This window comes from Fundulus heteroclitus, chromosome 15, assembly GCF_011125445.2.
Source record: "Fundulus heteroclitus isolate FHET01 chromosome 15, MU-UCD_Fhet_4.1, whole genome shotgun sequence".
Taxonomy (NCBI): domain Eukaryota; kingdom Metazoa; phylum Chordata; class Actinopteri; order Cyprinodontiformes; family Fundulidae; genus Fundulus; species Fundulus heteroclitus.
The window spans coordinates 11,551,311-11,578,839 of NC_046375.1; the positions used below are offsets into that span (position 1 = coordinate 11,551,311).

Consider the following 27,529-nt stretch of genomic DNA (forward strand, 5'->3'; position numbering starts at 1 on the left):
GCTCTCATCCCATTTCAGGATGCATACGATGCAGGAAAAGCTGCAAAGAATTATATAATTATTAGCAGCCCCTTTGTTCTTTTAAATCTTGATCTCAACTATTTGCAGGTGCTTAAAAGCAAAAGAGGGGGGCATCTTAACGCGTTCCGTGATTGCGTTTTAGTTTGGAAAACGTCCGTTTAGGTGCACATCTCGTGGTGAAGTGACTGCGCTCAAAACGGTTTCAGTTTGGTTGCATTTTTGGACCTTTTCCAGTCATCTGGTCATAGTATGGTGACATGCGTCGGTACGCTCTGTGCAAAATGCCAGAGTTTGCTGTGTGTGCGCATGGCCTGAGCTGTCATATCGAGGGGCTGGGCAAAACTGATCCTTTCTTGCATAATCTGCTGGGTTTGGATTAGCAAAACGCTTGTCATGTGAATGTGTCTTTCCCTTCACCCCCTCCCAGCTCACATCTTCCTCAACTCCACCCCCCCCCCCCCTTTTTTTTTTTTTTACACACATACAAAACATTACCAAGCTCTCTGTCCTGCAGGGAGTGATGTTGCCTGAAGTGACTTTGTGCCTGTTTGGCGGAAATAATAATAATAATAAAAAAAGTCTGCCTCCGTCCATCTAGACTGCGCAGAAGAAAAACGGAAGGGATAATTAAACACTCATGCAATTTTCATGCAGTGCATGCTACATCTCAGCCCACTGCAAAGTTAATTCGCCGTTTCCCCCCATTTGTTCTTTAATGATGAGGTGTGAAGTTTTAATAAACCGCACTGTGCGTGTTGGGTATCGATTTTTCTCCCCCACACTTCTGACCTGCGGGGTTGCTAAAGACTCAATTCTGGATTACATTTAAACTTGTGATTTGCTGAAACTATAATCGTGCCTCTCCAGTACACACAGGTAGCTACGATAAACATTTGATTAGCGTTCGGGTGGGGAGGTTGTCAGTCTTACCAGTTGTTATCTGCAGAAATCAAGGACATATTGAGACTTTTAAAGACTGCTTCACATAACAATGTAAGCAAGATGCACCGAGAGGGCTTTTCATGGCCGATGGCATTATCTAATTTTTATTTTACTTTAATTTGCTGATTTTAATTTTTTACAGATTCAGAGTTTCGTTTGACTGAGAACTATAGCACCCCGGAGAAAGTAAGAATAATGTTGTAAAAATGTTGTGGGTTGTCCTGCAGACAAGCAGTGGCGACCTCCACAAGGAGGGTGACTCAAAAAGGTAATGGCAAAAGAAGCTGGGTGTTCACAAAGTGCTGTATCCTAACATATTAGAGGAAAATTAAGTGGATGTAAACACTCTGGTAGAAAAAAAAAAAGCCCCATAGGATCTAGAGATCACCAGAGTTTTCAGGGTACCATGCCGCAAAGCCCAGTGGAGGGTTTTGGTTAGCTTTACAAAAATGTGTACTCTGCCTTGGAGTCACAGCCTTAGAGCCACCACACACCGACGTATCCAGGACTACAACTGGTGCCTCCTTTTTGCCAAGCCACTCTTTCAGAGAAATGAGTTTCACCTTTTAAGATTAAATTACTGAAATAAATCAACTTTTCAGCTATGTACCAGTTTATTGAGATTGCCTTGCATCTCTCTCTCTCCAATCGCCACAACGTAGCTGTGCTAAACGTGTTGCCCCTGATGAGCAATGGGTCGGAATTTGGACGATGGAGATTCTGAATGTTCCTGGAAGTCGGGTGAATGCTGTTCTCTCTGATTAAATCAGCGTCAGTAGGGTCTGTTGCTGATCAGCAGAAGATATATAAATGTATAGTTAGAATAATATCAACACGCATGACAAACCAGGTTGCTCAAGATGTTCTGTAGACCCAGCAGTTTTATGCACCCCCCCCTCTGAAAAAAAAATAACAGCCTGACATCTGATTGAAGCATCTTCAAATGCAACTTCACACTCCCTCTTGCACCTTTCCTGTCTGCCTAGACCAGAACTGTCTGTAATGTCTCTCTGCAAGAGAAGCAGGTGTCTCTGCTGCACTGAGTCCTCCTTATGTAACACGCTTTAGCCGTCTGCCGTTAAGCAAACAAATCCAGGGGCCCGCCGATGACTGACTGCCATAAAACCAGTCAAACATGCACCAACTGAGGATCACTTTAAAAAAAGAAAGAAAAAAAAGGGTGTCATACAAGCCTGCGAGGGGACCAGATCATAAGCAAATGCACTTTATTGATGTATTTTATTTCCGGACTTCAGTGTAATCACGACTTTATGTGGGAGGCGGCGAGAGAGAAAGGACAACAACATAAAACGAGAAATGAGGGAGAAGACATCTGAAAATAGGCCTGTGACTAGAAAAGGAGGCCAGGATGCCAGCCTTTTAGCAAAGACAAACCCAGACAGAGGAATATAATTTGTTCCCTTCCCTCGTCCTGTTCTCTCTCATCTTTGCAATTTCAAGCTTAATTTTTCAGTTTCATAACAGCCATCCATATCCATCTGGGCTATTTGTTTACCGAAATCAGGTGTGTGACATCCTCTGACAAAACGACACCCCCGCTGTGAAATGCAAATTGAAATGTTGGGTTATGAAATCTCACCTTTTTTTTTCTTTTTCTTTTTTCTCCCTCCCTCTCCATCTTCTACCTGCTTATCACACCAGACTGTCCGTCATGGCTTCCCCTATCAGCCGTCCTCAATGGCTTTTGACCCCGTGCAGAAGATCCTGGCCATTGGTACCCAGAATGGAGCTCTCAGATTGTATCCTTTCATTTTCCTTTGAGCTGTTGCAGAAAGCTGTGCCCTGAGGCGGCAGCAGGTAAGTGAGCTAAAATCTGAGCTGCCATTGGTCTGATGCTGATGGACAGGACCAAACAACAGTCTTCTGCAGTCTCTCCTTTCTTCTTGTACATTGCTTTCTTGGAATGAGCCTTTCTGGTAACTTCTGAAGTGGTCTTGAGCAGCAGTTTCTAAGACTTTCTGAAGATCAATTTTTTTTTTATTTTCCCGCTTGGGCTGTATGCTGTTTTTCCCTCATTCTAAACCAAGTCCGTGTAACTTGGATTGTTTTTCCATACATAACCGCCCAACAGCTGTATTCGTACACGTTTAAACTTTTCCATATTGTTTCATGTTGCCACCACCAACGTCTGTGTATTTTTCATTTGGGATTTTAACTAGTAGAGCAACACAAAGTAGTGCGTAACTAAAATGCTAAAAATCGTAAATGGAATCCATACGGTTCCAGTTGTTAGAATCGGTTCTGGCCAGCTTCCTTGTTCCTGCTGAAGAAAAAGCGTGATGCGGCCACCATCCATGTTTTAAAACGGGGGAAAATTTGCGGGGTTATATTTTTCGCCGCTTATGGAGTTTTGCATGTAGACCCAGAAGCTACATTTTGGTCTAATCTGACCAGAACACCTTCTTCCACATGTTTGAAATGTCCTCTGCATGGGTTGTGGCCAACTTTAATTGGGACCTTTTTAATGCTTCCTTGTATTAGTTATAATTTTCCTTCCACATTTCAACTATGCACCACTTTGTGTTGGACAACTACATAAAACCCATAAAAAATATTTTCACATTTATGGCTGCAACAGGACAAAATGTGATCAAGATAAAGAAGTAAAACAATCGTTTGTCTGGATTATAGTATTGTGTTGCCCGTTTTTGATGCCTTTGGTTGATGGCCTCTGTTAAGCACCTAATGCACTTTTGACTCTCGGTGATGTGAGGGATTGTAAGTCTGCACTCCATTCATGCCAAGTCTGAATTCCAGAAAGTCATATGGCACGATAATGATGAAACCGTATGTTAATAATTACCCCAACTCTGCAGCACTATTTTTTTTCTTTCACCTTCTACTGATGACGTTTTAACCATTGTTGAACAATTTGTTGCTTATTTGAAATGACCGACTCCCATCGACAATGTCCAGTGAATCACTACAAGTGCACCGCTGTCTTGCAATATGAGGACATTTACGCAAGCAGGAACAACAGCTTGCGATGAAATGACACCGCGGGGAGTCATATAGCTTCAGAGAACGCCCGCGAGCGCGCCTGTGTGAGGCCGCCTTTACAGCTCCTCCATGTGTTCCTCTGCCTGTCCAACAACCCTTGCCAGCTCATTACAGTGTGATGAAGAGACGTCCGCCTTGTTGTCTCTCCTTTCCTACCTGCTGATAGCGCGTGCTTGTGACTCAGTCCTCACCGGTGCGGCAAACTGGTGGATCAATGTAGCAAAGATTCTCTCTCTGGAATCACAGTTTTAGCTCAAAAATCATAACCTAACCAGAGCAGATTCCCGCGTATTAGTCGACAGGCGACAAAATCCCTCCTCTAGTTGAAGGTGTGCTGGTGCATCTGCAGGAACTGGAGCATACAGACTTAATGGGGCTTATCTCTTATGTGCTGCTGCATTGCTCCCCAGGATAAGCAAAAAAAAAAAAAAAGGCTGCAACCAAGAAGGCTGGCACCAATCAGCTCAGAGATCAAAATGCATCCTCCCTCCAGATTATCCTCAGTTGGGATCCCGCTGGGGAAAGAGGTTACTTTGAAATCGAACGGACGGAGGAATCTCTCCCGTTTGACTGATGTGGATCAGATAGAGTTTTATCAGAGTCAGACAAAGGTGAAACGCGAATCGTGTATCTCTTCCTTGATGCTCGTCCTCCTCTGTTATTCTGATGTTTAGTCAGCCCCGACTTTTCATCTTATGCCACGTGACATTGAAGAAGGGGTGTAATGGAGGCTTCACGACTCATAAGTTTTGCGCCGCTGTATGCTTTATTAGATGTGTCGTAGCTTTGCCTGGTTGCATCCCCCTCCGGGGAATCCCGTGCTTTATGTGCATTTGTTTGCCTGGGCGACCTCCCGGACACTTGGTCGCACCGTTCTCCCTTTGGAGCGTTTACACGAAGTGCAGATCAGAGGACTTAGCCTGGCAGTGCAGCAGAGAGCTGAGAATTACAGGAGCAGCCAATGTGTACCCTCTGAGGAGAGGCCTGATACATTTTCACCACAGAGCCGACTGGGAGCTTTGTGGCTCCTCCATAGAATGGTCCCGTGTTTGATGCTCGCTTCTGCATCTGCTTCGTCCTTCATCCTCCAGCTGGAAAAAACAAAAACAAACTTTGGTCAACAAGAGAACTTGGGTTAAGCTCAGGCCAAGAGAAGTGGGAGAGCAGAGAGTAGGGGGGAAGGGGATTGGGGAGGCAGGCTATCCCTTTTTCAAGAGCTAATGGCTAAGAATAGAATCCTTATTGATCTGTGTGGTAATGCACTGAGTCAGATATACCGAACTGCATACACAAACTTTATCACTCTCTCCCTCCTGTGCACACGCAGAGTCAATTGTTTTCTGCACAATATATCTGCGGTGAAAAGAAGTCATGAGTCTTGGAAAACAGGTTCTGCTGCACAAGCAGTCAACTCATATTAGCTATGCGCCAATTTAACTGTGTAATTGGAGGGTGAAAAAAGGAGCAGGAACGCGGTGTGCTTCAGTGCAACGTGGTGATGCTACGGCAAGTTAGCAAAAAAAAAAACTCAAAAAGGAGCCATCTGATCAGCTTTCTTATTTATTGTAGTTTAACCAAAATTAACAGAACTCTAGTAAATAATACGGATTCTGTTTTGAGATTAGCCAGATTATTAAAACAGATTAAATGTAACTTAATTACAAAGAACATTAAAGACCAGCTATCGACATACATTACTTGCTTGGTCCGACTTCATTACCCAGAAGGCAGTAGCCCATCTAAAAGCTCTGCAGAATAATGGGGATGCATTGTTTACATTTTGTCAAGCATTTCCTTCTCTAATAAAGCAACATTTATGCAATTAGTCCATGTATTCTACTCTATTTAGTAGACTGCACCAGACAGGACTAAATCACATAATCTTTTGGGTCAAATATATATATATATATATATATATATATATATATATATATATATATATATATATATATATATATATATATATATATATATATATATTATATATATATATATATATATATATATATATATATATATATAGGGTCCATTTAACAAAAATCAATATATTAGCTAAAAGAATGTACCTGTTTATTTCCATTGAAATCAAGTTTCTAAACCTTTTTTTTTAAATTATGATTTTTTTTTTCACCACTAAAACAAAGTGCATTAAAAACAAGCTGTTTGGAAATACGTTTACGGTCCAAACGAGGCAGTGGATTTCATTACTGATGCATTAAATGAAGCGGATACATTTATCGATTTCTTTCAGTGTTTGACCTGCCGATCACTGGCCAGATCCTGATTAAGGCAACTGGCTGATTGATTGGTGCATCACTGCTTCTAATTGAGCGTATTTAATTACCACTCCACTTACTGTATACACAAAGCTGAATCTGTGTTTGATCTTAATATTTTAGGGGAGATAGTTTATATTCTGAATTTCTTTTTTTTTCTGTGTTCTGATTTAATTTACATTGCTGTGAAAAAGTATTTACCTTCTTGCATTTTTATGGCAATATTGCCACTGCTGTGCAACATTAGGTTTAGTTTGCCAATGAATAACTATGAATAAGTACTGATGGTGGCAATTATTGACAGTATTATAATCAAAATGACCATGTTGGGCCAACACCTGATCATCAGGAATTAATAACCAAAGGGCTCTTAGTACCACCACCCCCCCACAAATGGTACATACATGCAAAAGCGCATTGTTTACTAGGGATGTACGATTTTTGCCAAAAATCAATATTGCGATTTATTTCAGCCATAATCATAATTGCGATTTAATTCAGACTTTTCTCTGCATTAACCACAAGCAACAAAAATGGCCTGTAGATAGATGTTTGTAAACAAGGACTATTCAAAACAAGACATTTAACAGTTTTTATTAATCAGAATATTATTATTTTTCAAGAGAACAGCTTGTTGAGCTGGACATTAATCCTTGTTGAACATAAAGTGTAACCAGCAAACAAGTCCATGCATTAAACTGACCGGTACCTAATGCTGTGGTGAAATTTCTGAAAGTTTCTGGTAAAAAGTGTGATTATATAAAGTCTAAAACAAATAATAAAATTAGATTATCTCACTGCTGCAATTCTCTTCCCTTCCACATGGAGGAAAACCCCCTTTACACATATCACTAAAGGACATGTCTTTTCCATCAATTGTTACATAGCCAAAAATTGCAGAAATGTGTTAAAAATAAAAATGGGTTTATATTGCAAAAGCAATTAATTGTCCACCCCTAGTGTTTACTGACAAATAGAGCAAAAACAAAGCATAAAACATTGAAATAAAATATTTGATCCGCAGTAATTTGATCTGAAGACCTTTGCGAGCTACAACCAGAGTGAGCTACTGGCAGAGAAATTCATAAAGTTATAGTACATGACTAGGCCTCTTTAATGTCAAATTATCATAACAACTAACGTGCTTAAAACAACCAGTTCACAATGCAAAGCAGAAAGGAAAAGAAAACATTATGTTGATAAACTGTTTTTAAAATAACCTACTGAATACAGCTCAATAAAGCTTTGGACAGCTGATTCCTAATGTTATGTTAACTAGCTAAAATTGGCTGTAGAACCGCAACACTTCTACAGCCCTTTGAAACTTGATGACAGTGACATTCATTAAATTGATTTTTCAATGTGAAATCCCAATGTAATCACCACTGGTTTATTAACTGACCCAACTCTACTTTGTGACTTCAGATTTTTCAGTATTTTTGCTGAGAAGTTTTAAAAATATGAGCCAGTTTTACCCATAACTCAAAATATAACAAACTGTATATGTTGTTCTTGTAAGGCTAATATTTTTCTCTTTTTGTGTGTTTTTGCCCTTTGAGTTACGATTGAGCAATGAGTTCAAGAAAATGCTGCTGCTGTTCAGATGCACACCACTTGCTGCATTTCTACTTTTGCAACAGCTGGTGTCACAATAGAGCAGATTTAACGCTTCACATTAAGTGGGACCAGAAGAAGAGTTGTTTCAGTAGTATTTCAACACTACAATTTATGTTTGGCAATACATTTAATGGTTTAGTGGTTTATTTGATATTTGTAATGATGATTATTATTATTATTTTTTGTTCAGAGGCACAGAGGCCTGTGGAAACAAACCAATGTACCAACTCTTCCTTGCTGCTTTTCCATTTTGTACCAAATGCCAGTTTGTGCCAGAAATGCATCAAATCAGTACAACTGAGACTGCAAGGTCACTTTTTGAGCATTGCAGTTTGTTGAAGTTGATATAGATGGAATACTGAAGGCTCAGTTTGATACGTAATGTAGTTTGTGCATGGACAAGCATATCCCAAAACATGAATGCCTTGCATAAAAGAGGAAGGGAGGTAATGGAGGTGTCGCATTACCCAAGCAAAATCCGCTTACAAGAAAATATCTCAAAACCGGTCTTGCAGAGAGTGCCTTGGTGAAGCATTGGACGGTAACCGGTATAGAGACATACTAAAGTAGAAATTTTCCATCGTATTGTCCCCACAGTTTGAACTGCAATTGATTAGATGCCAGACAGCGTGCCAGAATGACCAGAGCTTTCTAGAGCCTGTATGGAGCATAGTTTGCTGCCGTTTGCTGACTTGTTTTTGCCAGTCAGCTGGCTAATATCAGGCTTCTAAACTTTAATTTTGCATGTAAGAAAAACAATTTGAACTACTTGCAGTTGGAAACTAAAGGAGGGCCACCTATCACACTTACTAAGATAACAGCATTTCAAAAGTGCATGTGGCAAGATATGAGTAGCGGCTCTGTAAAGATGCAAAATTAAGGGCCGCTACTAGAGAAGAGATCATGGCAAATATACTAGCTGATATTGGCTTCTTAGATTTCCGGTGCAAAGTTGTAAATGGCAGTGGAGCAAAAAGCATATTGCATATTTTTTAGAAAAAAAAAAAACGTGAATTTGGTATTTTTATTCTAAATAATCATACAATAAGAATTTTAATCCAACCTATGCCAAGCGCTGGTTCTATATCCCTGCTGTATGCAGTCCAAAGCCTCTTACTGTCATTGTTTAGTAAGACCTCAATAAATTCAGTCAGCTCATGAAACATAGGAAACTAGTACTTCTTTTCTGCAGATTATGATAGAAAATGATTATGCTTCTTAGTTTTGTATTTTGTTCTTTTTATTAGAAGATATGCTGAATTTCCAATCTTTTGGTCAGAGACATTATTTTTTGTATCCGTGTTTACATGAAGGCGTATTTATGTTCCCCCGGTGGTCTGCAGCTGTTTGCTACAATATTGTTAGCTCCTCTCCCTACTGGTGGTGGTCAGAAGAACTGGCAGCATCATAACTCATAGGCTCCCAGGGAGCCAGAGAGATGCAGATCAATAGATCAAATTGTCAGTCTGTGCTCTGCCCGATTATCTCATCGACAGACGCAAGACATCATAGCTCTCTCACGCACCCAAATGTGAGCAACTCACGCACTTAACTCACCCTGATATTATTTCAGAGCTGGTAGACACAACATCAATTTGTCCTTATGCGGACGCATTAGTCGCACAAATGTTAATGAGTTTGCAGGAAAGCAATGCATGAATGCTTCGCGTGTACGTAGATGTTGCTGGAAAACATGTTTGCCGTTATCTTCGGACACGCGCAGGCTTCTGCAATAACTGCTGCGTGTGATAGTAGCCCTGTGAAGCTTCTGGCTGCAGCAAAGATTGACTGTGACATATCTTTATCATTAATCTTTCTTCTGATTCACTCAGTATCTGTGCTGCCATTCGATCCTTTTTTTTTTTTTTTTTTGCTCCTGCAGTTACAAGAAAACCTCCCTGAGCTGTGAGCTCCCTGACTGGACTACAGAATAGGAAAATATTTTGGTGCTAGAGCAAGAAATGTTCCCTGTGGAATATCAACCAAGAAGGTGTCCTTAAACATGGATGCATAGGATTCTGTCCTAGATGATTTCTAATGGACATTCACGCCTGCTTTATGAAGTACTTTGCTTCTGTGGTGTCTGTTGTTGTTGTTCTTGTAGTTGTGTGTGTGTGTGTGTGTGTGTTTTGTTTTTAGCAATTCTGTGTGGAAAAAAAAATCACTTTATTATAAGAGTTAAAATTATAATAATGGATTTGCAGTGTAATGGCAAGTGTCGGTGGCTCTTTTCCTTCTCTTTGCAAATCTGCTGCATCTTCAGACTTAGGAGTAGTTGGTTGTCTCAGATCAGTTGTTCACAGATTCATGTCTGCATTGCCACGGATTTCTTTGTCAGTCAGTCTTGTAACTTTTGATTCTTCATTGTTATAGTATTCTTCTAGATGTCCCATCGTAGGACCCACTGCAATAACGAGTGTCTGTGCGCTGGTTTGCATTATGAACTTAGCATGGCTTTCCTACCCCTCAACTTAAACTGTCACTTTTCTGCATGTAGGAGTAGGCCACATTACAGGGCAACCCAGTATCAGGTAAATACATAATTGCAAAGTTTTTGCTGCCTTGCAATAAAGATGTTGATTACCATCAACCCACATTTTCCTGACTCCATTCCTTCCTTTCTTTCATCTCAATGTCTTCAGCCCTCTTTGAGAGCTTTAGCGTGTTAGCCACTAAAATATACATCAAGTGAGAACATATAGAGCAGTGAAGTTCTAAGAAGGCGAAAACATTGGCATGCAGAATTAGCATGCAGGGCACTTGTAATCTAATTTCATTCACACAAACTGCAATGGTTATACATTTCTGTGTATGCTTTTACTTTGAAGTCTCGATACAGATGTGCAAACAGGAAATGGTGTGTGGTTGCTAGGGTAACTCCAGTTGCAAACAAACCATTGGAGATGCCTTTGATGTCGCAGCAGTTAATTAATCCAGTTCAGCGGTGATTCTAAACAGTCTGACGACGACAACACCTACATAAAAATCCGTGGCGGATACAGGCAGGGGGGCATCGGCACCCCCCTTTTGGAGACCAAAATAATTTTTTTAGAGTCCGAAATTTTAAACATACTTCATAGAATTAAGATTAAGACCGGCACGGCGGTCGAGACTCTGGATATCCGAGCATGAATTTGAATTGCTCACAGCTCAGGTCTTGCGTTATTACGTGACGCGATTAGTCAGTGATACCACAATGTGGCGTCGAACCGATCACGAGGAGACGGTGAAACAGGAGACGATTTGTTGACTGGAAAGTCCAGTCAACAAGGAAAAATCAGTGGATCATTATCTATACCTAAAACTAATACGTTTGTGGTGATTTGATGAATTTAGCGTTAATCAGTAAAGAAATAAAAACATAAATCGTCGTTGTGATCACTGATACTGGGGGCGGCCATTATTGCCCAAATATGGGCAATAATGGCCGCCTGACATCACATCCTGTGACGTTTCTTAGCGGAGAGGCACTGCGCTCTACAAGCTAATTCAATAGGAACTGTTGTACACAGCTGCGATCAACAACAATTATTTCAGATTTCGAGAGGACCTCACCATTGAAATTGGCGAGAGCTATTGTTGAAGCAACAATACCCACGTGCATGGCTGTTGGATGTTCCAAAACATCGGGTAAAAGTGGAAAAAAAAATATTAGTTTTTTCACCTTTCAGTTATGAGGTGGAGGGATATTTCAGCTGGTGTCTGTAATGTGGCAGTGTCACATAGTTTAGAGCCCAAACAAGCGACTTCACTTTCAGAAACAAGCCCAAAAAACTGCAACCCGGCTTTAAACAAAAGGGACACCAAGGTATTTCATCGGCAAGAAGAACAAACTGAGAAGAATAACACAAAAATTAGGAGACAGCTGTCGCAGCAGACAGATTCAACTCACTTGACATGCTGCAGAACACTGGTCTTCTGGTCCTTGAGGTCTGGTGTCCTGGAATTTTTAAATCTGTCCCTGGTCCAACACACTGGAATCAAATGGCTGAATAACCTCCTCAGTATGTAGGTAAGTTCTTTAGACCTGAATATTTAACCCGGCTATGTTCAAGCAGAGGCGCGTATAACAGTTGCATCGGACTTCCAGGACTGGAATATGAAAACTATCTGATTCCAATCACCAGCCAATTTTCCACAGCATTTTCATTGTTTATGCCTTACCAGTGCATGACAGTTGCATAACGTGACCGAGCGGCTTAGGCCTCTGCAGAGCTGAATGATTCGCAGATGAGGAAATTCAGCCATTTGATTCAGGTGTGTCGGCGAAGGGATGCATCTAAAAGTTGCAGGATGGTAGTCCTGAAGGATTAGACATGGGCACCCTTGACCTAGTGGGACAGAGGGGTCTAAAAAAATTGCGAAGAAGGCCTTACTGTTTCACCCAAGCTGACTTAATTTTTGTTTCCAAAAGTGGAACAAAGAGCAAGGACCAAGAACAGCTTGATTTTAAGTTACCTTATTAAAACCACTGTTAGTTTTAGTGGGTATGAGTGCAAAGAGTGGCTGAATGTGGTGGTGGTGGTGGGGGCGGGGGGGTCCAAGTGAAAATCAACATGATATAACGTGATGTCTGTCCTTGGGTTTCATGCCAGTTCAGTGCACATGTGCTTTGCACCATTAATGGAACACGGGATGTGTGTCTGAAGTGAAGTACGGCTAATCAAAGACCCCTTGTGTACTCTGGTTTCATCTTTTTGCACTCTAAAGGTACTCAAGATCTTCTGTTTTGTAGTGCTTTAGACCTGGTAAACAAATTTTGCAGCATTAGCTCCAGAATGCTCCAGTCTTCCATCCAGCATGTGCAATGTTTTTTATTTATTTTTTTTTTCCTTTTTTTTTTTTTTTAGGATTATCTGGCAGTAGAAACCTTTATTCACGGTGATCCGACGGGAGGGGGAAGACATGCATTAAAAGGTCAAGCTGTTGGGAGTCGAACCCCGTACAGCTGCTTCAAGGATGAATATCTTCTGTATATGCTGTGCTCCCTCTACCGCTGCGCCACGCTGTGCCCCCTCACCATGTGTTTCCGTCTCATTCTTTTTCCCTTAAAAAGCAGCAAATGAGATGAAGCTTCAGAATGATTAAAACTCTGCTGCCACGTCGCTTCTTAATATGCTTGCACATTTTATCTGCTGTTCTTCCCTGCTTTTTTTTTTTTTTTTCCTCTGCTGATGGCTGACTTGCCGAACCACTTCTTGGTGTTGGATAACACATAACCTTGAGGAGTCATATGTTAGGCCAGGTTCCTACGCACAGATAGAAGCTCAAAATCCTGCAAAAAAAACGAGGCCTGCCTTTGTCGGTGACTCATCGAAATTCACAAGGCCATGCAGGGCTTTTGTTCACTTAAAAGATGGTAAAGGGGGACATCAAGAGCTGCTGTAAGTGGAGCACTAAGTGCTGTCTGTAAACGATTGCATTTTTATTTAGTTAGACTTAATTTCACGATCCCTTGATGCTTGCCGCAACAGACAGCATATATGTTCACTTTGCGTCATTCTGGAAAGAATAACAACAGAAATGAGCCTGTGGAAGGTAGGTGGAGATGTGTGCATTATGTTGAGATCTGCAACACTTGAGAGGTCGCCAACCGGTGCAATAATTGTTCCCGGAAGACACGAGGACATGCCTCAGTGCTGCTGCGCCACAGTGGAGAAAATACACAATTTTCTCTCACACTGGAGAGACACAAAAACTTACACGTTCATATTTACCGCCCAAAATAATCGCTGACGCCACCTCGATTGATTCCAAGTAAGAGTAAATACATATTTTTATTAAGCTAAGAATAAAGTGGTTATCAAAAGCAAATGGGTGGGTTGGGTGAGGTCACCATTTGAGATCAGAGGAGTATATATATATATATATATATATATATATATATATATATATATATATATATATATATATATATATAATTAGTCTAATACATACTTTTGTAGGGAATCTGGATTTTTATTAGAACCTGTATTTATCTATGTAGAATGTCTTACCAAGATTAAAGTTGTCTGACCTGAAGGTAAAGAGTACCATTCTTAAATTGTATTGACAGTTATTTGCAGGTTTTAAGCTGGAAGTGGACAAATGTGGGTTGTCTCTTCTTATGAACATTAACTTGAGCAGTGAACAACCGCGCATGCTGCACGCACCGCATACTTGTCTAATTTGCTTCATCATTTGTCGAATTCCCACTTTCTTACAGCCTGTAGCTAAATTTTTTTAGAAAAAAATCAAATGGAAAGTTTTTTTTCCCAGTTTAATACGTAAGAGCAGTTATAAAGAGTAATAAAAAGTTTATAGCTCACTTAACCAAACATATCCAAGCCAGATCTGAAATAGCTACTTCCTGCACCTGTATTAACTGTGTAACGACTACGTCAGCATGTTTGAAGGTAATCTGTCATCGTAGCTTTGGGCTCTGATATACTGTTGATGTGCAGGGTTAAAACCATAATCAATCAAGGATGCTGTGCGTCATGCCTGAGGATGTTGACAGCTGACAACTAACTTTGCTTGTGAAGTGTCAAAAAGTATTTTGATGGCTGATGAGAAGATCATAATGACAGCGACTACATCTGCCATTGTTGTATTGGAAAGACTGGTGTGAGGGAAATGTCCATCTGGTATTTTATATTAGGGGCTTTATGTCGGTGCTGGTATATTCCAGAATTTTGACTTCATTTATGCTGGAGCCCACTTTGAGATAATAAAGACAAACTTTATTGAATGATGTCTAGAAACCCCAGAAAGTGGTGCTTGGGATTGATACTTTTGCTATTCGAGCTATTGTTCCACCGCTGGGTTCAGGTGGGTGTTGACGTGTTGCATTTAGAGTTCACATTATGACTGAACTAAGTTATTGTGCTGGGATTATTAAATAGACACACATGTTCTTATTGAGCTACAAGTCATTTTTTTGACAGTGTGAGCTTTTTTTTTCCAATGACCTGCGTGACCTGCTTTTGTTTACTTCGTTGTTGCGGTGATGCCCTGATCCTGGATCAGATCTGTGCCGTCAGCGACGTGGCATCATTGCCAAGCCCGTACATCAGTGTTGTGTGATTTACGACAGGATCGACTTAGCTCCTTTTTTTTTTTTCGCGATGTTTGTGCCCTTTGTTTGGACCATGTTCTTCCTTATTGATTAGTGCTCATATTAGTGCAGATCAATATGGTTCTGTTATGTAAAGACGCTCTGTGACCAGAGGCTTTGACTGCTGCTCACCCTCTATCCCACAGAGATCCCCTATCATCAAAAGTGAAATTTTCAAAGTAAGTACTGTATCCTACACACTATTGGATTTGTTTAAAGCGATCGATTCGGGGCTTCTCATGCAGCACTTTACCCTCTAGTAACACTATGCCTTCTATTGATTTCATTTGTTGGCCTGACGTTCCTATTATGTTGACACTTCGGTGAACTCCCCAAGGATCAAACCCTGCTGCTTCACAAAGAATTCAGACGGCGGTTTCTCGACAATCAAAACATATTCTCAGTTGTCTATATCGTCCATAACGGCAGCCACCGTTGGGGAATTTTTGTAGCTGCCCGGAGCGGAAAAGGACATGAACTGATGGCCTAGTGGTTTGACTGTGGCCTCGGCTTACATTCTGCGAATCCATTGCTTCACACAAACATCACTGTCATTTACCGTTCTGCCCATGACACACGACGGAGAGCGACTTGTTTGAGGCTGCATGAGAACGTTACTCTCTCTATTACCTTAAGTAAACATGACGTGAGTGAGGGAATTGTGGTTGCCTGACGGATCATCCACAGGTCATGTTGTGGTATACTCTGCTGTCAGTGAAAGTTATTTATATGCAGCCCAGGATCTTTTTCTATAAAAAAATGTTTGTTTTCAAGGTGACCCAACTGAAAGAAGTGTCTCAATTGGAAAATGAAACGAAAGAAATCTAGATATAACCCTATAATAGAATCTTTCTTGGCTGTAGCTTCCGTTTTACTGTTTGAAACTTTGTGGTTTTGCAGGATGATGTTGTTGTTGTTGGACTGTGGAAGTGTGGTGGGGTTGAGTCAAACTCCTGCTGTCAGGTTGCCACAGTCCCTGTGGTGCTTGTAAAGGGGACTGGCTTACAGAATGCTGGGAGGCACAAAGATTTTGTCATCTTGCCTCTCTGGCTGCCTTTCAGGCGACCTTCGGGTCTCCGCTGGGCCGGAACAGTACTGAAATAATTTGAAGTGTTCCTTCTGCTTTTCCTCCTCCTGCCATGCTTTTTCAGTTTCTTAAAATGGGCTTCTGCAATTTACAATCCCATGGATGTAATTATTTTGCCCTTTCTGGACGGTAAGATTTCTCTTAACAAGGTTTACGGACTTGCTTCCTCCTCTATGCGCTCCCTTGTTTTGCTTCTGACTCTGTGTTTCATTATTTTTGTGTAGCTGCTGTAGATAATCTGCTGCTCTGGATCGGGGGGTGGGGGGTGGCTCTGCTCTCTTCCCATTAATGTTTCATATGTTTTCTTTCGATTTGTCTCTGTAACATTATCCTCTCTCAGCTGCCTCGCCCAGACATCCAGAGGGTGGCAAATGTTCTTCTCAGGCACTTTGTTCCTCACCTCACCGACCTCAATGAAAACAATATAATGAAGGTGCAATTCATTCTCTTTAACCCATTATGAAATGCATGAGAGGAAATGGTGCGAGTTGTTTTTTTTGTTACTAATGTAAACACTAATGCAGTAGGATCTGCCAGTTTGCAATGAGATCACGTTATCTGCTGGAGTGAATGTTAGCGAAATCCCCAGTGCTTTTATGATACAGAGCCAAAGGCGTCCTTTTTAAAACAGATCATACTTTGAAAAGAAGTATTTCTTATATAATCAAATAAAAGGTAATTAAAACAATTCATACCAAATGCATGTGTTTTAAGGTGTCCTACAGTTATGAAAAAAATGGAAAAGAATTTTATAATTTTCCACGTCTGGAAAATAACAAGAAAATAATATCAAGTATGTAAATTTTTTCCCATTTTTATATATATATATATATATATATATATATATATATATATATATATATATATACACACACACACAGAGTAAGGTCTGGAAAATGTTTTCTGACATTGATTTTTTTTACACATTTTACTTGCCACATCACAGCTTATGTTGAATTTATTGATAATTTTTGGTCTTTAAGTCGTTGACAGAATCTACATTTCCATGTAAACAAATGATACCTTTTTGACCCACTTAAGTCAGAATTTTAAACTTGTCCTGTAATTCTTAAACTTAATCTGGTTTAGATGCCAAAAACAGCCTTGATGCACTTTGTTCTGAAAAAAATTAAAGATAATGCTGTTTGCAAACTGCTTTAAATAATCCATATTTACAGAAAAGAAATACAGTCCATATATCAAATTTTTATAATAAAAAAAACACAACAAAAAACAGCAAAACAGCTCTTTACCACATTTCTGTATTATTGGAAAATGCTGGCATTGTTATGTCATGATCTGTTGAACATGCAGGTCATCAGTTGAAACAAAGAAAGTTTTGTAGCCGACTATCCCGAAGGGCTAAGAGTCTCTAACAGTTTAAGTCTAAAAAATATATGGAATTTAGTCATGTCAAGTACAGGAGAGAGAGAGAACTGCTTGCAGGGTCACCAGTGCTTTTTGAAACTGTATGTCACACTATCTGAACAGGACTGAATGAAAACAAGATTGCTTTAATGGCAGGAAAAATGTCTGCAATAGAGTACCTTTAGAGTGCATGGAAACTTTTCCATCGCCCTTGACCTCAAAAGTCTGTTGCTAACTCAAAATAAAAGGCAGGTTATAGAACTACATGCATTTTTGCAGTAATAATGGAAGTAAATCATTCAGTGAAAAACTAATACATTGCAGAAAAAGGATGTTTAAAAGTTGGGATACTATACATGCAGGGTGTTGCAGACAAAAATGTCCAGCGTATACAGAACAGATTTGATTGAGCTGCCAAGATAAACTGATCCCATTTGCTTTCTGTGCGGATTTGTATTGTATTTTTGCTTTTATGTAAATATAATTTATATAATTTTATAATTTATAATTTTTTGTAGTTTGGTAGAAAGGCAAGGTGACATTTCATTAATGTCAATGTTACATTTGTTTATATAGCAGTCAGTCGGCCAAAGTGCTTGACAATTTTGCTAAACAAAATAGGTTATTAAAAAAATAAAAACTATTAAAAAAACAAATAGGAGTTCTGACCTCTTCAGTCAAAGGGAAATAAGTCAAAGAGCTAACAGATTATAAAACCTAAAGACACATAAGATGGCTGTGACCTTAACATGGCCCTTACTTGTATTAAGCTTCCACACACGATGTTTTAGGAATATAGTCACACACGCCTGTACCTTGTACAAAGTCATGCAGAGGATCCTGAGGAACAACACTGAGGAGTTGCTTATCGCCACATAATCTGGGGTGTAAGGTTATATTTGATAAAAGAGGGGCTGAGGAAAGAAACAGCACAGCAGATTATTGTCCTTGTCTCAGGTTGTAAAACTACTGTTTTTTTTTAACCCCACCAAGGTGTTGGCAGCCATTAAAAAAAAATGTTTTTGTTTTTTCACAGTTTTAAGTTTAACTTGCATATCATCGCTTGAACCTGAATGCCGCATTTTTTGAGCGTTGTATCCAACAAGCCAAAGCTGGCCAGTTGAGCAATGTGCTTAATTGGTTTCTAAGCATGTTGATGGAGAAAACTTTAGTTTGTTGACTGTCTAGGATTTAACAGGAGCAAAAATCCTTTAGAGTCTTGCATTGGCTCTAAGAGAATACACTATATTTGCACTGTTAGACAAAGGAAAAATAATACAGCTAAACTATTTTCTTTTTCTTGTTTCAGCTGGAGTATTTGGGGAAAAAAAAATCTGTTTGTATGTCTCTGTGTGTGTGCCTCTATGCGTGGGCTGAGCCTGAACATTATGGCTGCAATGTTGCAAACATTTTCATGTTAATTTCATGCAAGTCATAAAGAATACACTACAGTGCTCTTTGCTGTTTTGCTCATTTCAGTAGATTTCTCATGCATCCTTTCTGCAGCTGTAGCTCATCTACTGGAGACAAGATATTGGTTCTCCAACAGTGGCTAGCCTATGTAGTCTGAAGAACCCAGAACCTCTGTCTGGCAAGTGTTTAGTAAAAACTCACATAGATGGTCATCTCAGACCACTAACAATTAAAGTACGGCTGATGAATTGAAGTTCAATAATGTTATTAAATTTACGGCTTGGAAATGGTTGTCAAGATAATGATGTATCAGAATTAATCAGCTTTCTACAAAATGTATTTCCTTTCACTGACATGCCCCTGACATGGGTCTGACTCGGCTACACATGGGAGTATGAAGGAGTGAACAAGAAAACAAAATATGGCATTTGTATAACCTTAAAAGAATTAGATGAATGCACATTATTTCTTCTCTTTTTTTTGTATCCCCAGCATGACAGATAAGCTCAAATCATTATTTTTGCTACGTGCTGAGAAATATTGAACTGCAAAGCCAATCTGCCTTTGCTTCCATTTATTTATTTATTTTTTGTTGAAAATATTAAATCAACTGAGACGAAGGAACTCACCATCCACTTCTGGGTCAAAGTCCATTTCTGCAACAAAGAAGTTTTGCAGGACCTAATTTTTTGTACCTATGTCAAAGGTTCTATAGCAAGGGGGGAAAAAAACAGGGATTTTTACTAAGTTAAAACTTTTGAGTGTCACTTTGTTGACTTGGTGATATAGATTTAGAGAAACAATGGCGTCGCAGCCCATTTATCTTCAAGGCTTGCTGTTCCAGATCTCAGTGGTGTTGACCTGCCAATACCAATTTTAGCAGATTCAGGTTTCTCTTCATGAACTACGTTAGAAGAATATATAAGAACTTCATTCACATTGGTCGACGTTTTAAACTGTCTTTGGTATCTTTGTGTAAACTATGGCTTGTATCTAGTTTTGTCTATATATATACTCCTGTCCCATTGACAGTTAATGGTGGACTCATAATGTGTCTGGAGTTCACGTATTACTGACAACAGCACATTAAGTAAATGCTTGAAATTTTGCTTGGCTAAAAAGACAGGCTCTTAATATCATCTTGCCGGCTTAAGCCTTGCTGCTGCCAGCCTAAATAAATGCCATTTTATAATGGACTTATCTTGAGTAATCCCTGTGTCCGAAACTTTAGTCAGCTGTGGTTGTGATGTCCAGAATTTTGCAGCCTTTGTCTGTCAACGAAGGGTATGCAAATGGTAGCGTTTGCAAGAAGCAATTCCCCTGTTGCTCCGCTTTAGAAATCATAGCATGCTGTCATGCTAAACGCCTGCAGGGAAGATGCACACATGTCGCATGGCATGATGACTCAGGACTTAATGCCCTGCTGCATGGCTGTCATGCACGCGGCCCATCCCCCCCCCCCTCTGCAGAGCTGAGCTTGTTTGCGATATAGGCCCGTATTAGAATGCGTACGGGTTAATGTTCATTGTCTGTGCCTGCAGTGAAGCTGGCCGTGGGGCTGTTGAAAATGTTTGCTCTTGTTGAAGCACAGAATGGATTATGCTATGGAAAAAAAATAAAATTGAAAGAGGTGGGGTGGTGTAAGAAGGTAAATGCAAGTTTTCTTTTTCTCAACAGAGTTTGAATGGAAGTTTTTTCTTTTTTCGAATTTTTTGTTCTGACAGAACTGGAACTTGCTACAATATTAAAAATAATAATCTTGAAAGACCAGAAATCTGGATGTGACCTTGGTGTGTCATTCACCGCTTCACAAGCAGCCAGAAAAGACAGGATGTAAACAACAGGACTAGTGTAATGATGAAATTACTGCAAACCAAAAATCGTTCATGAGATGACGTGAAATGAAACCTAAAAAAAAAAAAAAAAACTATCGGAGTATAAAGTGGCTGTCACCCTGTTTCCTTTACCTATTGGCATATCTAAAAAGTCTTCTAATACCTAGATGTCCAGCTTCTTCATCCACGGAGAGCCCCTCTTCTACTGGTCTTTCCTATCCCCTCACCACTCTCCTCTCACAACAGACACCCACACTTGAGGCTTTGGGGTGGATGTGCGGTTCATGCAGCTTAGTGAAATGGGCCATTCATGACCATTAGCCCCTCAATTTTAATAACACTTTAGTCAAGATCACATACCCTGCTCCTACACCTCTCACTCACAAGGATGCTGCTGCTGGTGGGGGGGGATGTTGTGCAGTAGCTATTGGGCGTTGCTAGGGTCGGGAGGGCTACGTCGTCGGCCGTGCTCCCAGCTATGCGCGGTGATACGGCTGGACACTGAGGTCACCAGGTTGGGGTTGTCTTGCGGAGGAGCTCCACTGTCTGCCAGCGGTGGGCTGACTGGCCTCTGAGCTCCATGACGCTGCTGATTTCCTGGGTCTTTCCTCGCTTCTGATACCTTGAGGGATGATGGTGGTGGTCGTCGAGAAGAATGGCTCACTTGGTAGAGCTGCTTTGCTGAGAATTATGTGCTCCCGGGTTCGAGTCCAGAGGCTTCCGGGTTTATTGGGGGAGTGGTGGTGTAGCTGTTAGAGCAGCTTGCCTGCGCTCTGAGAAGGCTGCAGGTACGGGGTCCGATCAACGCAGACTGCCACTATGGGTCCCTGAGCAAGGCCCCTTGGCCCCTGATTGCTTCCTGGGCACTGTAAGCTGCCCACCGCTCCCTGAAGGGATGAGTGAAACGCAGAAAACAAATTTTGTTGGAATGTACAATTGCAATGACCAATAAAGATTTCTTTTTGTCATCTCTGTACCCATCACTGAGCACGATTTCTGTAAGGCATGTACCACGTTTTGCATGTTCACACACACACTTATGCATTCGATAAAGTATCCGTGTTGCCCTGTATTTCCCTCCATTAGTATCAACATTTTTGTTCCGTATCCTTGCTGCTGGTGTTGTTTGAGTTTTTTTGGGGGGTTAGTTTTGTCTCTCTGCAGGTGTTTCTGGTTGTTTTTCCCCAGTTTCCCCACGGTGGGCGTAGGATTTTTCGTAGCAGCTGGTTGTCAGGTTTTGAAATTTTTGTCTACACAAATGTTTGTCTACTGTATGTTTTATCAGCAGAGACAAACCTCGGCTTTCCCCTCTCAGTGTCACACACCCACAAGACTCCTGTACCATGGCAGGTTTGCTGGAGAAGAGGCTTTATGACCCTCTTTAGTCAAAAAGGTAAAAACTGGAGTGTTTTGGGAGGTAATTTGCCTTTTGAAGAGAGATGTGCAAAAAAGCTGAATGATGCCACTTGGGGTGGCTCAAAAGCCAATTAACTGCAAACTTGGCGAAGCATCTTATGTTATGACACTCCGTGTTTATGGGGAATTTTAATAAGTCAACAAAGCTCTCGTATCTATGACAGTGTGGAGTATCTGCTTAAATAGCCACATATTGCTGCTAGCAAACAACAAAGATAGGGAATGATGAAGGGACAAAATAACCAGAAAGGTTTCCTTTTTATTTTTACTAAATGGCTACCGAATTGCCTTCTTGTTCGTTTGTTTTATTAAATGAAGTACTATTATATTGTATATGGCATTTGTATATGTCAAGGCATCAAATGCAAAGCAAGGGGATGCTGGCACTGAAACTAAATGCAGATATGCAATTTTGTGCAGATATTGCTCCTTGTGACTCGAAGCAGAGCTCCACTGTTGCGTTTTTTTTTTTTTTTGCATTGTTGAAGGGGAAACAATTGTCTTTTAATCAAACTATAACGCGACATGCTGGCTGTTTTGTGTGCTGCCGTATCAAGAGTTAGACCCCATACTTTCCAGAAACATCATCGTTACTCTAAATCAAAACAAGTGCAGGATCTGAGGGAGGGGACGGACTTGCAGCTTGTGCATCACCACTTTAATTTCAGTGATGAAGCTGCTAATTTGTTTGATACACCAGAAGCCTCTGCCATCCCCCAAACGCCAGTGGGAGTGAATGATGAGCAGTCAGTGGAGGAAGTCTCAGCCAGCCTTGCCACTAGGCTTTTATTAAGCCTTGACTGGGGTCTATTGGCTGGATTTCTCTTCCTGTCTGGTGCTTGGCAGGACTTTACCCTCACATTAGAAGCAGGCGTTGACGAGTGCTGCTATGGCAAAGAGGCAAGAAAGTGAGCACATTAACTTGTTGAATGCGCTGTTGCTGATTTGACTTTATAAATGTATTTACAGCCCCAATCTATGCCTTTGATATCATATAGAAAGGTTCTTGAAATTATCAGTGGTTTTACTCTGTACGTCTCTTTTAGTGATTTTTTTTATTTTTATTCTTATATATATTTGTTTGTTCCTTTATTTGCTTTGGTGGTTCGCTACATACCAGCCTACAGCCGGCCCTGCTGCTTGTTTTAGTAGCTGTTGCTGCAGTGCCCTGCATTTTTAATGTCTAAGGTTGTTGTAGCAGTGTGCGTGTATCTACTGTATGTGTGTTTGTTCTCCAGGAGAGTTTAGGGTGGTGTCGACGGTGCAAATAGAAAATAGTAAAAGTCTCTGAATAGTAAAAAATGAAAAGCAAAGAATGAGATGCAAATTGATCAATTCTTAAAAGCAGTTTTGAAGACGTGTTTAGATGAGTGATTTGAAGGTAGATTGTTTCATGGAGTCTTGGTTGTTTGTGGAAGAGCGTTCCAGAGTGAGCGGGCTGTGCTGTTAAAGAATCCGTCTCCCCAGGTTCTGAGCTCGGTCCTGAGTGGCAGATGTGGGAGGTTGGAGTCTGATGACCGGAGGAAACCGGATGGTAGTGTGCCATTGAAGTTCTGTAGAGTAGAAAAAGGCCTGGCTATGGGGGGGCTGTGAAGGTGAGCGGAAGACATGCAGCTGAAAACTTGATAATTTATCAGAGTGGAGGGAGAATTTTAGAGGATGGTGTTTGAATAATCAAGTGAAGAGACCGGGAATGAGTAGATCAAGGTTTTAGCCGCCGTGAAGGACAGATGTAAGCAACGTTTTGGAAATGGAAGTAGACGGTTGTGGCAAGGGTGATGATGTGGGTCTCAAATGTGAGGTGTGGGAGAACTTCAAGGTAGCAGAACATGGGCTGGTCGAGAGTGAGACCTAATCCATGAACTGATTTGTAAATTTTGTAGATTTTGTAGAGCCAAGTGTTAACACGTCCAATTTATTGTGCATGCATTGGAGAGAATTCATTAATATTTTCATTTCTGTTAGGCAGTTGTTGAAAAAATAATTGGTTGAGTATTTTTTTATTATTACTGCTGCGGGTGTCAAGGGTTGCAGTGAGGTTGTGGAGGGTGAGTACACTAAAAGAGTCAGAGCAAAGAATGAGATTGGGGAGTTTAAGGATGGCTGAAAGATTTCCGAAAGATCTTTTGTTGGTATCTAACATCCATGGATGTTAGATACAATGGGAAGCTTGTACATGAGGCAAAAGTCTGACATGTCTGTATAAAGACAGTTTTTTTTTTTTTTTTTTTTTTTTCTTTTTGATGATAGGGGATCCAGCAGACATTTTCAGTGATTCAGGAAGAAACACAGAACTTTAGGGAAGAGTTTATGATTTGTACCAAAACGAGGTCAAATAAGGTGACCTTGTAGTTTTAATATTGTGTTGAGTCAGACTTATTTTATGACTAAGTTTGATCAAATAAACCAAAAACACCACATTCAAAAGGCTTTGGAGTGTGTTATAATTTTAGCTATATAAACTAAACATTAGCATATATATTCACCTATTAAGAGTTCAGTTAAAACCATATTTTCTTGTAACTGATACATCTACTCCATAGATTTGGAAGATTTTTCTGTAGGAAAGTTGGGGTTGGAGGTCCCCTACAATTGTACACTGACCCGGTAGCATTGCAAACTTCCCAATTAGATGGTGCTACATTTTGCTGTTTGACCTCTTTTCCCGTCTTCCTGACTGTCTATGACAGTACAAGAAGTGTGGATTGTGTTTGCCTTTGTTCGACACAGTTGTAGTTGTTTTTAGCTTTGTAATTATTGCTCGGAGTTCAGATCTGACCAACTTTAGGTGTCACACTATATCATGTCTTGTACCTGTTTCCTGATTATATGATGTCTTTATTGTAAGCGAGGGAAGAGCAATGCACCATTCTTTCAGCAGGCTAATTGGCAGTGCACAGCATAAGTCACAAAAGAAGTCACGGCGTTGTTTTGTCACTGGGATCAGTCCTAAATGTTGTGTAGCAATTTTATGAGGACTTTCAAATGAGAGGAATTGTATGGCAGAAAATGTTTCATGATTTAAAACCTTGTCATGTCTTGTACTATCAATCGGCCTAATATAGAACACATCAGCTTTTAAGGAGCTGGGTGTTTCAGGAGACTTTCAAATATACAAATAAACCGGGTGATTAGTGTAGTCAATTTGACACAGTTTGTATTCCTCCCATTACTTTATGCAAACAAAGTTGGACAATACTGGGACAGTTGCTGCCAGGAAAGAGGAAAAAAAGATGTATAACTGCTCCAAATAAGGCTTGATGCTCATAAAAACTCTATCAGGTGCACCTGTTGTTCTACTTTCGTAGACCAGGAAAAGTTTGGTGCCAGCGCACAAAGGTCACATTATTATTGGTCATATATGCACAAAGCTCAAAATTTCGGTGCAGCATCGCTCTTTGTGCGAACAGGTGTGTTCTGAATACCAGCACAAGCGTGCGCCGGCTACACAGCAGGAGTCCTAGAGAAGTGATGGAATAAGAGGGAGGAGGAAGTAGGGAAAAAAATATGGATCAGACAGAGAGGCGATACAGATAAAAATTACAGAGATGGGACTTGTGAGTGAAGCGGAGAGACGACAGAGGGGATTAGTAGCAGAGCGAGAAAGATGTGCTTTCTCTTTTTCCTCCTGATCTTTCTCCTATTTTCTGTCTCCCACATGCTAAGCACACTTTTGCTAAAAACACAGTGTTGAAACCGAATGTGCCCTGCCCTGTGTGCCCTCCACGCCACATGGTACGTTTGCAAATACCCACATTTATATATCTTGACTTATGTAACGGCCTTTGTGGCAATCTGCACTCCTTTAGACCCACCCAGTAGCCTGTATATGGTGAGTTATGGGATTATGGATGAGTCTGTCTCTTCTTTATCATCTAGTCTGTCTTCACCTGTCTGTTTTAATCTCTGGTATTGGGGGGGGGGGGGACACACAACACATGACCGTTGAGTCATACATATGGACTTTTATTACATGTAGGAATCGTTTGAAGTGTTGTTTAATTGGGTACATCACATTTGCGGATGTTCACAACTAATCCTGCCATATGCGCAGAGCCCTTCTTCTTAATCTATAGATGTACTTGATTCAAATAATTATTTCAATGCGTTAACAAAAGAATTCCTTAGCCACTCAACTTCTCTTTATGAAACTACTCTGAAATGTTTTTATGAATTCTTACACTTCCAGGGGGCCTCATGTACGAAACGGCGTGCAACTGCCGTACTACAGGTTAGTGGTATGGAGAAATCCTGAAACTTGTGGCACACAAAGCAGTTCAGATGTACGGAACCGTGCGTAGACGGGCCACCGCATGTGCTGCCTTGATAAATCCCAATTTGTGTGGAATCGGATACATTCCTTACCTTTTTCTTAGTCTATACTATACGAGGAAAAAATGTCCAAAACTTCTGTGCCCATAGTCACAAAGATTGTCAGAGTCCTCTGAGAGAGCTCCTATGTTAGCCTAAACATTCTTAGCTTAAAGAGTGATTCAGATGCTGCTGAGAGCGACTCTGAATGAGGAGACATTTTTTATATTGACCCCCGTTGCTAAGTGTGATGCTGTCTTCTAAGAGCTGTGATTGGTTGATGGTACAAGAGAAAAAAACAATACAAATGCACTCTTAGTAATAAAACGAGAGATATTAACTTATTAGACTGGATTCAGAAATGTGTCATGATGATGATACTTGAAATTTATTGCTTGTCACAAAGCATCAAAATGTATGAATGCACCTTATTTACATCCTCATTAGTATAGTCATCATTATTTGTTTTGCTTGTTGTTTGTACTCGCCAGTCATTTTACTAATTTATCTATTTGATATTAATGCAAACTCACCTGTCAGTATTTTAGTGCGGTTTTCTGCTTGTATAAAGCAATTGTATTTGTCAAAAGGGCGGACATAAAAAATGTGGAAAAAACTAACTGGACAGCAACGTTGCCCAACGCACAGTTCACTGCTCTGGGAAGAGAATAGGAGTGTTGAAACATAAATTGGTCCTTTATCATGGTGTAAATAGGCAGACTTAAAGTGTATTGTGGCACATCAATGCATCTTTTTCTCTGCCCGTCTGGGTGCTTTTATGCATCTCTTTAAAATATATTCTTTGTAATTTTCTCCACTTTTTATTCATGATTCAGTAGGTTTCCTATTCATTTTTCTTCAATGAAATTATTACTAGAGCCACGCCTTTAACCCGTTTGGCCGCTGAAACCAATTTATTTCGGTCTCTGGGGATGATAAACTTTATGTTATCTGCATATTAATACTTGTGATTGTTAAAGAAGTTTGTGTTAATTTTCTCCATGTGAAGTTTGACAACCCCTGTTATGATTTTAAATTTTTATTTATATATATATATATATATATATATATATATATATATATATATATATATATATATATATATATATATATATCTATATATATA

At 40.2% G+C, this 27,529-nt stretch overlaps 1 protein-coding gene across 4 annotated transcripts in view; it reads left to right on the top strand.

Moving 5' to 3' along the window:
- Nucleotides 1-2,625: 2,625 nt before the first annotated feature.
- stxbp5a (syntaxin binding protein 5a (tomosyn)) overlaps nucleotides 2,626-27,529 on the top strand; it is a gene marked incomplete at its 5' end in the record, with an annotated part of 148,761 nt that continues 123,857 nt past the window's right edge. For all 4 annotated transcript variants that reach the window (XM_036147391.1, XM_036147392.1, XM_036147393.1 and 1 more), the window contains 1 exon segment: nucleotides 2,626-2,723. In XM_036147391.1, coding sequence (XP_036003284.1) covers nucleotides 2,626-2,723 — 98 coding nt within the window.